We start from the raw sequence: 16,268 nt of genomic DNA on the forward strand, positions 1-16,268 counted from the left end.
AATGGGATAATAATACAAGGCCACGGCACCATCACCTAGTTCTCAAAAAAGGATCCACGGTGTGATCTGTAAATGAAGGAACAGTGACTTGGATTGTAATGTGGTGCCTGCTGTCCTCTCCAGGCGTGGTGACCAGGGACATGATGGCGACCATGCAAAATGCCGATATCATTAGGAAGATGACCGAAGACTTTGATGAAGTAAGTGTTACAATCATTTCTCTATTTGATGTGAAGTTATTCTTAATTCAACTACTGGAAGAAAAGCTCCAGGAGACAGTGCAGCCTCCCCCCATGTTTCACAGGACGTCAGACCCTGTGATGTCGAGGGAGAATAGGGCGTCATTAGTCGTGGGGTGTACTTACATAGGGGCTGAGCAGCCCACCTCATCTAATAGTCAGCATGTAACTACTAATCTGTCAGCAAGGTGCAATACAAATTGGGGGTGCACAGGACTGTGGGTATACCCCCTGCCTCCAGGAGGCTAACAGCTGAAAACAAAAATGGATTCCATGTGGTGGGCGATATGTACCCTCTGCTCAGACACTAGGCAGCTCAGCTTAAGCCAGGTACCTGACCAGTTTCAAGTCTTATTTTATTGTTTATCTTTTATCCCTGTCCTCCCTTCCTTTTGCCCATTTCCAGTCCTTCCTGGGGGTGTACTATGGGCCTGGTCAGAGCCATTAGGGCCTACCTTTTTATTACGGAAGCCTTTCAGTGTTCCTTCTTTGTGATAGCTGACAAGCCACATGAAGGCCTTCTGGCATCACAAGATGGCCATTTCCAGGTGGATCATGTCAGTAATTGTGGAGACCTACAAGGCCAGGGACAAATTTGCGCATTTTCGAGTATCGGCTCATTTCATCGGGCCGCTGTTTCTCGGTTCAGTAAGGCTGCCCTCTGGGCTTTTGTCCATGCCTTTGTAAAATTCTGCAAGATCGAGCCTAATGTTTCTGTTGATCACCGCTTGAGACTCATGGTACTGAAGTTTACTGATTGCTAGGCGGTCTGCATGGTTATCTGTTATTTCCCACCCATTGATACTGCTCTGGAGCACGGTCCTGTGTTCCCCAATGCTGTTAACAAGAAAACAGGATTTTGTCTGGCGCTTTATCAGGGGGTGAAGGAAACCATGGGTGTATATTGCTGGCATTAAGAAAAAAAATTGGCCGCTTGTCAGCAAACTACACTTGCCTACCAGAACCACTCTAACCAGTTTAGCGTCACCTACAAGGCAGACACAGATCTGAGATCCAGACCGGGCTTATCATAGTGTAACATAGGAGGCAGACACAGATCTGAGATCCAGACCGGGCTTATCTTAGTGTCACATAGGAGGCAGACACAGATCTGAGATCCAGACCGGGCTTATCTTAGTGTCACATAGGAGGCAGACACAGATCTGAGATCCAGGCCGGCCTTATCTTAGTGTTCCATAGGAGGCAGACACAGACCTGAGATCCAGACCGGGCTTATCTTAGTGTCACATAGGAGGCAGACACAGATCTGAGATCCAGACCGGGCTTATCTTAGTGTCACATAGGAGGCAGACACAGATCTGAGATCCAGACCAGGCTTATCTTAGTGTCCCCTAGGACGCAGACACAGACCTGAGATCTAGACCGGGCTTATCATAGTGTAACATAGGAGGCAGACACAGATCTGAGATCCAGGCCGGCCTTATCTTAGTGTTCCATAGGAGGCAGACACAGACCTGAGATCCAGACCGGGCTTATCTTAGTGTCACATAGGAGGCAGACACAGATCTGAGATCCAGACCGGGCTTATCTTAGTGTCACATAGGAGGCAGACACAGATCTGAGATCCAGACCGGGCTTCTCTAAAGGCCCCTTCACATTTAGCGACGCTGCAGCGATACCGACAACGATCCGGATCGCTGCAGCGTCGCTGTTTGGTCGCTGGAGAGCTGTCACACAGACCGCTCTCCAGCGACCAACGATGCCGGTAACCAGGGTAAACATCGGGTAACTAAGCGCAGGGCCGCGCTTAGTAACCCGATGTTTACCCTGGTTACCATCCTAAAAGTAAAAAAAAACAAACACTAGATACTTACCTACAGCCGTCTGTCCTCCAGCGCTGTGCTCTGCTTCTCTGCTCTCCTCCTGTACTGTCTGGGAGCCGGAAAGCAGAGCGGTGACGTCATCGCTCTGCTTTCCGGCTCACAGCCAGTACAGGAGGAGTGCAGAGCACAGCGCTGGAGGACAGACAGCGTTAGGTAAGTATCTAGTGTTTGTTTTTTTTTACTTTTAGCATGGTAACCAGGGTAAACATCGGGTTACTAAGCGCGGCCCTGCGCTTAGTTACCCGATGTTTACCCTGGTTACCAGTGAAGACATCGCTGGATCGGTGTCACACACGCCGATCCAGCGATGTCTCCAGGGAGTCCAGCGACGAAATAAAGTTCTGGACTTTATTCAGCGACCAACGATCTCCCAGCAGGGGCCTGATCGTTGGTCGCTGTCACACATAACGATTTCATTAACGATATCGTTGCTACGTCACAAATAGCAACAATATCGTTAACAATATCGTTATGTGTGAAGGTACCTTTAGTGTCACATAGGAGGCAGACACAGACCTGAGATCCAGACCGGGCTTATCTTAGTGTAACATAGGAGGCAGACACAGATCTGAGATCCAGACCGGGCTTATCTTAGTGTCACATAGGAGGCAGACACAGATCTGAGATCCAGACCGGGCTTATCTTAGTGTCACATAGGAGGCAGACACAGATCTGAGATCCAGACGGGGCTTATCTTAGTGTCACATAGGAGGCAGACACAGATCTGAGATCTAGACCGGGCTTATCTTAGTGTCCCATAGGACGCAGACACAGACCTGAGATCCAGACCGGGCTTATCTTAGTGTCCCATAGGACGCAGACACAGATCTGAGATCCAGACCGGGCTTATCTTAGTGTAACATAGGAGGCAGACACAGATCTGAGATCCAGACCTGGCTTATCTTAGTGTAACATAGGAGGCAGATACAGATCTGAGATCCAGACCGGGCTTATCTTAGTGTAACATAGGACGCAGACACAGATCTGAGATCCAGACCGGGCTTATCTTGGTGTCCCATAGGACGCAGACACAGATCTGAGATCCAGACCGGGCTTATCTTAGTGTAACATAGGAGGCAGACACAGATCTGAGATCCAGACCGGGCTTATCTTAGTGTAACATAGGAGGCAGACACAGATCTGAGATCTAGACCGGGCTTATCTTAGTGTCACATAGGAGGCAGACACAGATCTGAGATCCAGACCGGGCTTATCTTAGTGTCCCATAGGAGGCAGACACAGATCTGAGATCCAGACCGGGCTTATCTTAGTGTCACATAGGAGGCAGACACAGATCTGAGATCCAGACCGGGCTTATCTTAGTGTCCCATAGGAGGCAGACACAGATCTGAGATCCAGACCGGGCTTATCTTAGTGTCACGTAGGAGGTAGACACAGATCTGAGATCCAGACCGGGTTTGTCTTAGGGTACCGTCACACTATAACATTTCGATCGCTACGACGGTACGATTCGTGACGTTCCAGCGATATCGTTACGATATCGCTGTGTCTGACACGCAGCAGCGTTCAGGGATCCTGCTGAGAATCGTACGTCGTAGCAGATCGTTTAGAACTTTCTTTCATCGCTGGATCTCCCGCTGTCATCGCTAGATCGGTGTGTGTGACACCGATCTAGCAATCTAGCGATGCGATCCAGCGATGCGTTCGCTTGTAACCAGGGTAAACATCGGGTAACTAAGCGCAGGACCGCGCTTAGTTACCCGATGTTTACCCTGGTTACAAGCGTTAAACTAAAGAAAAACAAACAGCACATACTTACATTCTGGTGTCCGTCAGGTCCCTTGCCGTCTGCTTCCCGCACTGTGACTGCCGGCCGTAAAGTGAAAGCAGAGCACAGCGGCTGTGCTTTCACTTTCACTTTACGGCCAGCAGTCACAGTGCGGGAAGCAGAGACGGCAAGGGACGTGACGGACACCAGATGTAAGTATGTGCTGTGTTTTTTTTTTTTTTTTAGTTTAACGCTTGTAACCAGGGTAAACATCGGGTAACTAAGCGCAGTCCTGCGCTTAGTTACCCGATGTTTACCCTGGTTACCCAGGGACCTCGGCATCGTTGGTTGCTGGAGAGCTGTCTGTGTGACAGCTCCCCAGCGACCACACTACGATTTACCTACGATCACGGCCAGGTCATATCGCTGGTCGTGATCGTAGGTAAATCGTATAGTGTGACGGTACCCTTAGTGTAACATAGGACGCAGACACAGATCTGAGATCCAGACCGGGCTTATCTTAGTGTCATGTAGGAGGTAGACACAGATCTGAGATCCAGGCCAGGCTTATCTTAGTGTAACATAGGAGGCAGATACAGATCTGAGATCCAGACCGGGTTTATGTTAGTGTCACATAGGAGGTAGATACAGATCTGAGATCCAGGCCGGGCTTAGCCTAGTGTCACATAGGAGGTAGACACAGATCTGAGATCCAGATCCAGACCGGGTTTAGCTTAGTGTCACATAGGAGGTAGACACAGATCTGAGATCCAGGCCGGGCTTATCTTAGTGTCATGTAGGAGGCAGACACAGATCTGAGATCCAGACCGGGTTTATGTTAGTGTCATGTAGGAGGCAGACACAGATCTGAGATCCAGGCCGGGCTTATCTTAGTGTCATGTAGGAGGCAGACACAGATCTGAGATCCAGACCGGGCTTATCTTAGTGTCATGTAGGAGGCAGACACAGATCTGAGATCCAGGCCAGGCTTATCTTAGTGTCATGTAGGAGGTAGACACAGACCTGCGATCGAGACCGGGCTTATCTATCCGGGTTACTAAGCGCGGCCCTGCGCTTAGTTAACCGATGTTTACCCTGGTTACCAGTGAAGACATCGCTGGATCGGTGTCACACACGCCGATCCAGCGATGTCAGCAGGAGTCCAGCGACGAAATAAAGTTCTGGACTTTATTCAGCGACCAACGATCTCCCAGCAGGGGCCTGATTGTTGGTCGCTGTCACGCATAACGATTTCATTAACGATATCGTTGCTACGTCACAAATAGCAACAATATCGTTAACAATATCGTTATGTGTGAATGTACCTTTAGTGTCATGTAGGAGGTAGACACAGACCTGCGATCCAGACTGAGCTTATCTTAGTGTCATATAGGAGGTAGACACAGATCTGACATCCAGACTGATCTTATCTTAGTGTCACATAGGGATAGACACAGATCTGAAATCCATACCGGGTTTCCCTATGGGTTTTTTCTCTCGTAATATTTTTCTCTTCTCTTTTAAGCTGGGAAACAGAGAGTAATGGCGTCTGTAATTTCACATGGAGACCTTGAGCACAGTACTGAAGGATCACACTGTATCCTCTTTGGTCTAGATGGCAGGACTTTATTCCCTAATGCAGCTGCATTCAGGTGACCAGGCAGAAGGTCATTGCCCCTATATCCTGGCCAATCAAAGTGAGGCATGGAGCGAAGATGGTTCAAGACTGTCCCTAATATCTCCTTCGAAGATGGACCCACAGACTCCATCTTAAAGACAGATAAGTATGTTCCCCGTGCTCTAGCATCCCTGTAGCTCCCGCCTAGCACAGGCCCCCTCTATACAGCGCATTCTTGCAAAGATCTGTCCCTCATTGCCTGCTGGCTCTACTATTCCTAGTATCCAGTGAAAACTGTGACGTTTTAGGCACTCCGGTGGGTTTGGGTCTAATCCAGCCCCTGGCTTTTATTGCAAGCTACACCACCTGTCATCCTCCAGTATATCAGACTCGCATGGGTCTTTTTCGCATGCTTTGTCTGTACTGCCTCATCTCTGTAGCCTATTATGTTTGCATGGCTCATTATTATTATTATTATTATTTATTTATTTATATAGCACCATTGATTCCATGGTGCTTTACGTGAGAAGGGGTTACATACATTTTACAGATATCACATACAGTAAGCAAACTAACAATGACAGACTGATACAGAGGGGCGAGGACCCTGCCCTTGTGGGCTTACATTCTACAGGATGGTGGGGAAGGAGAGTAGGTTGAGGGTTGCAGGAGCTCCGGTGTTGGTGAGGGGGTAGCTTCGGTAGTGGTGAGGAGGCAGCGGGGTCAGTGCAGGCTGTAGGCTTTCCTGAAGAGGTGGGTTTTCAGGTTACGTCTGAAGGATCCGAATGTGGTTGATAGTCGGACGTGTTGGGGCAAAGAATTCCAGAGGATGGGGGATATTCGGGAGAAGTCTTGGAGATGGTTGGATGAGGAGCGAATAAGTGTGGAGGAGAGAAGGAGGTCTTGGGAGGACCGGAGGTCACGTGAGGGAAGATATCAGGAGATTAAGTCAGAGATATCTGGAGGAGACAGGTTGTGGATGGCTTTGTAGGTCAGTATTAGTAATTTGAACTGGATACGCTGAGGGAATGGGAGCCAGTGAAGAGATTTGCAGAGGAGTAGCGAGGAGAGAGATGAATTAGTCGGACAGCAGAGTTAAGAATGGACTGGAGAGGTGCAAGGGTGTTACCAGGGAGGCCACAGAAAAGGATGTTGCAGTAGTCAAGGCGGGGATGATGAGGGCATGCACAAGCATTTTAGTAGATTGACGGTTGAGGAAAGGACGTATTCTGGAGATATTTTTGAGCTGGAGGCGACAGGAGGTGGAAAGAGCTTGTATGTGCGGTTTGAAGGACAGGGCAGAGTCGAAGGTTACTCCGAGGCAGCGGACTTCCGGTACAGGGGAAAGCATGATGTCATTGATTGCGATAGATAGGTCAGGTAAGGAAGATCTATGAGATGGAGGAAAGATGAGTTCAGATTTGTCCACATTGAGTTTGAGGAAGCGAGAGGAGAAGGAGGATATGGCTGATAGACCCTCTGGGATTCTGGAGAGCACAGAGGTGACGTCTGGGCCAGAGAGGTAGATCTGAGTGTCATCAGCATAGAGGTGGTACTGGAATCCATGGGACTTTGAGTTGCCCCAAGCCAAGTGTATAGATGGAGAAGAGTAGGGGTCCTAGAACAGAGCCTTGGGGGACTCCAACAGAGAGAGGGTGGGATGAGGAGGTAGTATGGGAGTGGGAGACACTGAATGTGCGGTTGGAAAGGTATGAGGAGATCCAGGATAGGGCGAGGTCTTTGATGCCAAGGGAAGAAAGAATCTGTAGTAAGAGGCAGTGGTCAACCGTGTCGAAAGCAGAGGACAGGTCTAGAAGGAGGAGTACAGAGTATTGTCCATTAGCTTTAGCGGTAAGTAGGTCGTTAGTGATTTTGGTCAGGGCTGTCTCAGTTGAGTGATGGGGGCGGAAACCAGATTGTAGATTGTCAGCGAGCAAGTTAGATGAGAGGTAGGAGGAATTTTCAGGGTGGACATGCTGCTCCAGGAGTTTGGAAGCAAATGGGAGAAGTGATATTGGGCGATAGCTGGACATAGCAGTTGGATCGAGGGTTGGCTTTTTAAGGATAGGCGTGATTGTGGCATGTTTGAAGGCAGAAGTGAAGGTGCCAGAAGCTAGTGATAGGTTGAAGAGGTGGGTTAGGGATGGGATAAGTGTGGTGGTGAGGTTGGGGAGGAGGTGGGATGGGATGGGGTCGAGCGCACAGGTGGTGAGGTGCGATTTGGAGAGGAGATTCTCGCTCTTGCCTTGGCACTGTCCACCCCACTGCTGTTTTCTCTCCACACTGCAGATAAATAGCTCCCTCCTGGCCTTCACAGGAAAGCTCTTACCTCAAAGAAGACCCTTCCCTGGACAACCTGCTGGTGCCTCTCCTTTAGCTAGGCACCCGGCCGACCAGTACCTTTCCTCCAGCTAGGCATAGAACTGTGTTCTGGTACACACCAGACGATCCTGGTGACCCATTTGGCATTCATCTCCTGCAAACACTAATTTCTCTCACACCAACCTATTGGAGCCTACATCAATTGCAACCACCTGAAAAGTGACCCCACCCCCCCCTCCCCCCCGCTGCCTGCAATGAGAGCACTCCCACCCCCCAAATGGGCTGTTGTTCTCGCCCAGTCTGTTGCTACTTAACCAAGATATCCCTGAACTTGGTTTCTGTCATGGAACTTCTGCCTAACTCTTCTACCACCCCTGGCACTCTGACCACTTTCCAAGTTGAGTCAGACTCATCAGCTAATCTGCACCAACATGGCAGACCACGCAGAAGATCCAAGTAGCTCAGACCAAGATCCTCTCCAGGTTTTCTTGTTCTCCCCCACCTCTTCCAGGATGGGCTTCATTTTTCTCTTCCCCTCTTGTGAAAGCCAGACAGTTCTCTGATTCGGACCAGGCGTATAAACTGAGAGACAGTCGACAGTCTAGTTTAGGATGTGAACCAATACTTGGAAGTCAAGAAACAGGGCTCCTCTCCTACGAGCAGATGGTGTCCTTCAAGTGGGTCAAGTGAGCAGCCAGATGCTTCAAAAATCACAAGGGATTCCGTGAAGTGCTGTCATAAGAGTGAAAAGACATTTCCAGAGGTGGAGGCGCATAGAGATCATATTAACTTTTCCAAACTCCTAAATATCTGGGCCGATTCCCCTTCAGTCAACTTCCGTGTCTCCGATATTTAGAAACACAACACTTCCACTTTCAAACTAAGCGTCTCTAGTGTCTCATAGATAGACGCATAATTTCACTAGCTAAGTCTGCCTTCGAGGCCACAGGCTCAGCCCTATGGCCAGCCTTCATCACTACCTAGGTCGCGAAGATGGCCTCCACCTGGGCCAAGCAACTTCTCCTGGACATTATTTCAGGCACCCCATCCACTGAGCTAGCAGATCTCGCAGACCAGATCACTCATGCAAGAAATTATCTCTTCTCTGCTTTTCTCAATGCCTCTGGCTGCTCTACTCCAGCGTCAACATGGCCATCTGTTGGGTTCTGTGGCTCAGTGTTGAATGTGGACTCCGGATTAAAAAAATATCCCTCAGGGTCATCTCCTTTCAGAGTTCTTGCTTGTTTGGGTCCCATTTAGAACAGATTGTTTCGGACGCCACCGGTGGGAAAAACGCCATGCTTCCACGACCCAAGCCCAGTCGCCCATCAGGCGAGGGACACATCAGTTTCGTCCGTTTCGTCAATTTGGCTTTAACCGTCAGGAAAGAAGAAAACATTTTAAATCATCCCCATACTGTTGCCCATGTGATTAGAGAAGCAAGTCTCCTGGTGAGCAGTTATCTTCCCTTCTTCTGGGACTCCTGGTCTCGATGATTCCTGGGTCAGAGAAGTCGTCTCCTCCGCATACAAGATAGAATTTTCCTACCTCAGTACTGCTTTTTCACATTTTGACCTCAACGGTCTCACTCCTTAGCTTCCGTTTTCTTTTTTCCAGGCCATCTCAGTTCCAGTTGCTCCCCATGAGCGCTTCAGATAGTGTTATTCTAATTTATTTGTGGTACCCAAAGAAAGACGGCTGCATCTGTCCCATCCTGGTAATAAAGTCACTTCAGAAGGGAGTCTGGCTACACTACTTCAGGATGGGGTCTCTTCGTTTGGTTGCTGCTTCCATGGCAGCCGGACAATTGCTCAGTGGACATGCAGGACACCTATCTGCGCATCCCCATATTTCCAATTCACCAAAAGTTGTTTCACTTCAGTCCATCAGTCTCATTGTCTGTGTCTCTCACCTGTGAGTCTTCACAAAGGTCATGGTCATCTTGCGTGTCGGGGGGATTATAGTCATCTTCTTCCTGAAGAACATGCTTATCAAGACTGCCTCTTACTCAGCAAACCTAGAGGATCTACAGATCACCTTGGACCCACTCTCTCTCGCTTTTAATGGATTGTCAACGAACCAAACTTCTTTCTGATTCCTGCTCAACGTCTAGTTTTTTTTCCGGGGATACTTTACAACATGATACGAACCAGAGTCTTCCTTCCCGAGAACAAGATGTCTGCCCTCTGGAATAAACTATGGAGAATCAACCACACTCACACGAAGAACTTGGAAGTAAAGGCTGGTTTTTATCCATGCAGAATATTTCCCCATAGTGCTGGGTAGAGGGACAAAAAGCAACAGGTAGTGCTAGCGTAATAAATCACCCAGAGCATGTGTATCCAAACCAAACTAATAATTATAAAGAACTTGTTGCACAAAAATATCGATATGTTAATGGACAAGTAGGCCTAATTGCCTATTCAGGCTCTTGGGGGCTAGTGTTTTTAAGGTATGGATCCACTATGATTCTCTCAAGCAATTTTTATATGGTTGCCACCCCATCTAGGTCTGGGGACTTGTTCCACCACCTGGATCTGTGAAGTGATAAGGAAGGGGTAGCCAAACCCTATTGCACCTGATGGTCGATTTATGACTGGAATTTCTGCCCGACATGTTGCATAGTTTCCCCCACGTAGAAGAGACCACAAGGGCATTTTATGACATACACTGCAAAGTTTGTATCACAGGTGTAAAAACCTTTTGTGTGTGTATGTTATCACTAGACTGGATCACATTGGAACAAGTCGCATAAACCAAGCAGGGGAATATGCCTGTTCTAGTTCCAAAAAATCTCTGTACAGGTTGTTTGGAGAAGCTCCCGATGTCGGCATTAGGCTATGTTCACACGTTGCGTTTTTGCTGCTCTTTTTTTTTTTTAAATATAATTTAAAAACTGCATTTTACAGTGCCAGTAAAAGCTGAGATTTCAGAAATCTCATGCACGCAGATTTTTTTTTTTTCCTGACTGAATTGCAAAACTGCGTTTTTGCAAACTGCAGCATGTCACTACTTTCAGCTTTTTTGCAGGGTTTTTTTCACCCACAGAAAGCAATGAGCAAAGTGCAAAAATGCAGGTATCTGGTGTCGCTGCGTTTTTGGTGACCTAAACTGCATCAGCATGCACAAGAGACAAATGTACCTGAAAAACGCAGCAAACCTTTTTTTTTAATTTATTTTTTTTAAGCAGCTTCTTTACTGCCAACCGAGCAGGTTTTATGTCATGTAGTGGAAAAGTACTGTGGGCACCTATCCAATCCTTCAAACTAGGGGCGCCCTTGTCTATCACTGTCTCCTGGATTACCCTGTGTGTCCAATGACATTTTGGTGGTGTCGAAGCTGAGGGTAAATTGCAGCTCTCATCGGATGGAGTTCAGAAAGTCAAAGAAGGTGTGGAGAAAGTCAGGTGAACCTTTCCAAATAAGGAAGATATCAACAATATACTGTATCTCAGCCAACATATGGAATGTTTGATGAAAAGATCATTAGTGTTTCTGAATTCTTGCTCAAAGTGGTTCATATAGCATTTTGTGTAAGCGGGTCCTACAATTGACCCCATCACGGTCCCGCGTGTCTGAAGAAAGAAGTCATCCCCAAGCAGAAAAAAATTCTCCTATATGACTATGGACAGGAGTTCCACACAGAGTTGTCTGGAGTCGAGGGAGGAGTTGTTGAGTATATCAGTGACTGCCGAGAGACTGCCTATCATGTCTGATGGACGTGTATAGACTATTGACGTCCAAGGTGACTAGTAGGCTGTCAGGTGGAGGCTCTGTCGTGTCTGATTGTCTGGAGGAAGTGTCCTTTGTCAAGAATAAAAGAGCCCGTTTCTATAACCAGAGGCGTGAGAATTTTCTATGGAAAATGGAAATCAGAGAAAAGATGGAATCCATAGAAGCTACAGTGGGTTGTCCCTGGGGGTAAGTTCAAGATTTGTGAATTTTTGTCAAGATATAGAGAACTGGGCTGACTGGATGGTGGTTGATGAGAAAAGTGGCAGTTTTCTGGTCCATGGTATTGAGGCTTCGATATCTTATGTATAGTCTGTTGTGTTTTTTTCTGATTGTGGCAATGGGATCCTGGAGGATTTTTTATATATATATAATTAATTTAATAGTTGGTGAGAGATTTCATGAAGACACTACGAGCTAACCATGATGACCATGGCACTTCTGTTCTCCAGCAGTTTAATGACTATATTCTTGTTGTTTTTAAGATAATTGATAGCCTGTTTTTCAATGTGTGACAGATTTTGTGTGGGGAGAGAGCCCATTTGGTGTTAAGTCGGTATACCTTGAATATCCCTATATATGAAGTCAGTGCAAGCCTCTGCCATGTGATATGTACGCGGGGTGTAGAACGTACTGGGGCTCTAAACACCCAGTTGGGATATAGACAAGTTCCGGAATAGAGGTACCCTCTGTGAGAGTGGTCCTGTTCCCTGGAAGCTCATGCTGAAGTCCGAAGTGAGTCTTCAGCCTGATGTTTTGATAAAATCGTTGAAGGTCCTGGAACTTGTTGCAGTAGGGCAGGAGGAGAACACACTGCAGTACCCTCAGTTCGGTGGGGCACAGGGTGTACGACGATATGTTGACCACCAAGTTTGAGGTTTTACCTGTGATCATGTGGTCATACGATCGCCTGTGCTTACAGGCGGACTGTGTTGGTTTCCTCCTAGTTGTCTTGTGCTCCCTCCTCGCTTGACTTAAAAACTGTTTCGGTTCTGTGTGCCAGTGGAAGTGTCACTGCCTGAGCTGAATAATTCTTGACATCTTGATCCACAGTTGGTTTGCCATACTACTGTTCCATCTATATACTTTGTCCTGCAAATAGTCCTCTGAATTCCCCTGTAACTTTTGTCTTTTCTTGGCGTGTTCTGCGGTGCTCTTCCATGGCCTTCGCCGTTTTGGTTTTCCCAATCGGGAGTGGAGGGAGTCGCCGCCAGTTGAGTTTCAATTGAAGCTATCTTTTGTTGTGATTTAGATACGGCTTCTTGGAGGAATTCAATCTTGAGAACAATGATGTCCAGGGAACACTTCTTTAGAATTTGATTTGAATATCTCACAATATTCATATATTATTTTTTATTTATTTATTTATTTATTTATTTTTTTTTTATCAACGAAGAGTGTGGGGTGAAGGTGGCATCTGAGTCCTCGAGGGATCATGTCTTCTACATTGATTCAGTCCTCTTACCTCCTTGTGTCAAGAAGACTCTGGTCTGGTGGTGGAACTGTTGGCTCATTCTCCGCACATGCTCTTTTCTTCCAGTCCATTGGCAATCCAATCCATTGGCACGTGACGGTGGATGCCAACCTTCTCAGTTGGGGAATGGTCTTCCAGAGATACTTTTATGAAACACAAAGCTTTACTTTTCATCAACATCGTGGAGCTCCATATCCAGGGTCTCAAATTGCTCACTTTAACAGCTTAACTGTTGAATTCTAAGTTTAGACCATGATTTAGGCTTGGAAGTCCTTCTCTTCACATACCTACCATTGTACTTGGAAGGTCTTTTTTCATTGTTGTAAATCCCACTACGTAGCCCAGCTCTTTGCTCTTTCTTGCAATCAGGTCTTCAGATCGATCTGGATGTCACTTTCCGTAGGGATAGGTTTCTGCCCTGTCTATCTTTTTTCATAAAATCCAGGAAATTAAGACCTTTCTTTAAGGTGTGGCTCTCTCCCGTAGATGCTTCAGATCTCAACATAGTTCAAGATGCCTTACATGACGTCTCCTTGCTTCAGTAATCTTGGAAGATGGCATTCGTTATAGTAATCACTTCCATTACCAGAAGATTGTTTTACCTTTGTTCTGTCCTTCTCCCTATCACACCGCTGTGAGACCCTTACACACATTGGACCTGGTCAGAACTGTGCATCACTACCTGTCCATAACGGCCTCTCTTAGACGTTCAGACTCTTTGACATCTCAGGGGGCCATTGTACGGGTCTCACATCTCAAAGCCTACCATCGCTCTCTGGATTTATTCTGCCATTCTGGAATCGTATTGGGACAGAGCGCCTCCACACAGGGTTAGGGCCTTGCAGTGGGGGCTTTAGGAGTTCCCATGGTTGTCCATGTCCCCAATAAAGCGCCCAAGAAAAGAGGATTTTTGGTACTCGTTGTAATTTCCCTTTCTCCTAGCCTTCTTTTTGGGAAACCTCACCCATCCCCTATTTTCTTTGTGTGTTTTGTATTTATTCTCCATTGAGGTTTCTTTCTTCCTGGTGCGTCTTCTACTACTTTCTCACTTACTGAGTAACTTGGATGCCAGTAGGCCGGGTAGCCTCGTGAGTTGGAGCTGACTTTTTTTTTTTTTTTCTTAGTGTCAGCATCATTCATCCTTGGTTTCCTGTGTCCCCCTTCCCCAATGAAGGCTATAAGAAATGGATTTTATGGCGAGTGCCAAAAACCTCCTCTTGTCCTTACCGTGAAATCCTTTTTTCATAGAATACTTTGGGAGCTGTCTCCCGGTCCCTGCTCTCTTGTCTCTGGGTCAGGTCTCGTTGCCTGAGGCCTCTCTGTTTTTCATACCCGTGTTCAGGTCATGTTCCTGGTTGTTCATTGCTATTGAATTTTTGCTGGTTTGGGTTCCTCCTGAGCTGCCTGGTGTCTGAGGAGAGGTCGACAGGCCACCAGCCCGTTCTACCTATCGTCATGACTCCTAGCCACAGGACCTTCACCCACGGTTCTGCATGTCCCAAAGTATTCAACAAGAAAGAGATTTTATCGTAATTGCCAAAATCCCATTATCTACTTGTAAGTGGACAGCTTACCATATCAATACTTTTTTTAAGCATATTACATAATGATAATGTTTATTTCCCCAGGACTCGGCAGACTACCCTCTGTCACTCAGCACCAAGACTTGGAAGAAGTTCCGGGTGAATTTTGGAGAATTTCTGGGTGCTTTGGTCATCTGCTGTCAACACAACGTCATCTATGACGGGATTTTCATGGACCTACTAGTCTCCTTTGTCACTGGTCTGTCGGACTCCCAAGTCCGCGCCTTCCGACATACCAGCACATTTGCCGGTGAGTTTTATACAGCTGTGTGATCGCTTGTATATGCCAAGAACGGGGTACTGGGGGATTTTCAGCTTGCTTCTATTTGAGCTCTATCTGATTTTTTTTTTTTTTTGGCAAAAAATGTGGAAAACAAAGCTGTGAGCCCGTGGTTCCGTCATTGTGTCTTTTTAGTTTTTGTTAAACTTCTTTCACCTTCCTAGGTGGTCCGCAGATCGCCCCAGCTGCCCATTCTTCTCGTCCTTCATAAATGTATCACGCTGTGAAAAGTCAACCTTGTTGCTGTAAGATGTGCGGGAGGATGCGGCACCGTGGCCATAAATCTTTCCTCCTTTCTCCTCCACCATCTGTTCCTCCGGACTCTCAGGATTTTGCTCCTCTCTGCTGCTGACACCTCCTCCTCCTTCTGACTTTGCTTGTCCCTTTTGTTCTTCTATTGATTCTTTTACATGATGATTACAATGAGCAGAAGAAATGTCCCCGGACACATCTGTCCTATGACTGGAGGATGGTGGTAGATATAAACTGCTCATGCTGCTCAGCTCTTGTCTTTTCCCAGGAAGATATATTGACTTAGAGATGATTATTATTATTTATTGTTATAGCACCATTTATTCCATGGCGCTTTACATGTGAGGAGGGGTGTACATAATAAAAACAAGTACAATAATCTTAAACAATACAAGTCATAACTGGTACAGGAGGAGAGAGGACCCTGCCCGCGAAGGCTCACAATCTACAAGGGATGGGTGAGGATACAGTAGGTGAGGATAGAGCTGGTCATGCAGCGGTTTGGTCGATCGGTGGTTACTGCAGGTTGTAGGCTTGTCGGAAGAGGTGGGTCTTCAGGTTCTTTTGAAATAGGGAATCTTTATTCCCTATCTTTAGAGATGGGGAATATAGGCCTCCTTCACACATCCATGATTCATGGACTGGCCGCAGGTCTCCCGTCCGTAACTTAATGGTCTCCTACACATATATCGGGGTGTGAAGTTCAGGATCCTGCTGCCAGTCGCTGTGTCGTGGTCCGTTCTTAGCGAGACACAGATGTGTGAATACGGCCTTAGTTTGTGAACTTGGAGTAAGACAGGGACAGATGGGATGATTGAGTCTGACCATTTGGTCGTGTCCAACCCTCGAATACTCTGTAGAACAGTTCTGGCCATGCGTCTTTTACATAAGTTGCAAAAACAAAAAAAAATAAATGAATGGTCTGTCTGCTAGGTGATAATCTCTAAGGATGGTTATACATTTTCGATAACACTTGTTTAATTACTGGCTTATGAAGTCTCCGTACACATGCCTGCTGGAGACCCCCCCCTCCACTCATCATGTCTAGCACCTATTTACAGAGTCATAACGGGACCAGGTAGGAGAGAATGAGGAGGACCAGGTAATGTCAGAACAGGAGCTTTGAGGGATCGGGAAGATGTCACTTCGGGACCTTGAAATGCTTCTTACGGAGCCACAAGTTAGTCGCCCTGGCT

The 16,268-nt window shown here is 47.0% G+C and overlaps 1 protein-coding gene across 1 annotated transcript in view; it reads left to right on the forward strand.

Moving 5' to 3' along the window:
* STAG3 (STAG3 cohesin complex component) overlaps positions 1-16,268 on the forward strand; it is a 125,935-nt gene that overhangs the window by 21,922 nt on the left and 87,745 nt on the right. Inside the window, exons 5-6 of the mRNA XM_069762503.1 lie at positions 124-200; positions 14,586-14,790. Coding sequence (XP_069618604.1) covers positions 124-200; positions 14,586-14,790 — 282 coding nt within the window. The remainder of the gene's footprint in view (positions 1-123; positions 201-14,585; positions 14,791-16,268) is intronic.

The sequence above is a fragment of the Ranitomeya imitator genome, chromosome 4, assembly GCF_032444005.1.
Source record: "Ranitomeya imitator isolate aRanImi1 chromosome 4, aRanImi1.pri, whole genome shotgun sequence".
Classification (NCBI taxonomy): domain Eukaryota; kingdom Metazoa; phylum Chordata; class Amphibia; order Anura; family Dendrobatidae; genus Ranitomeya; species Ranitomeya imitator.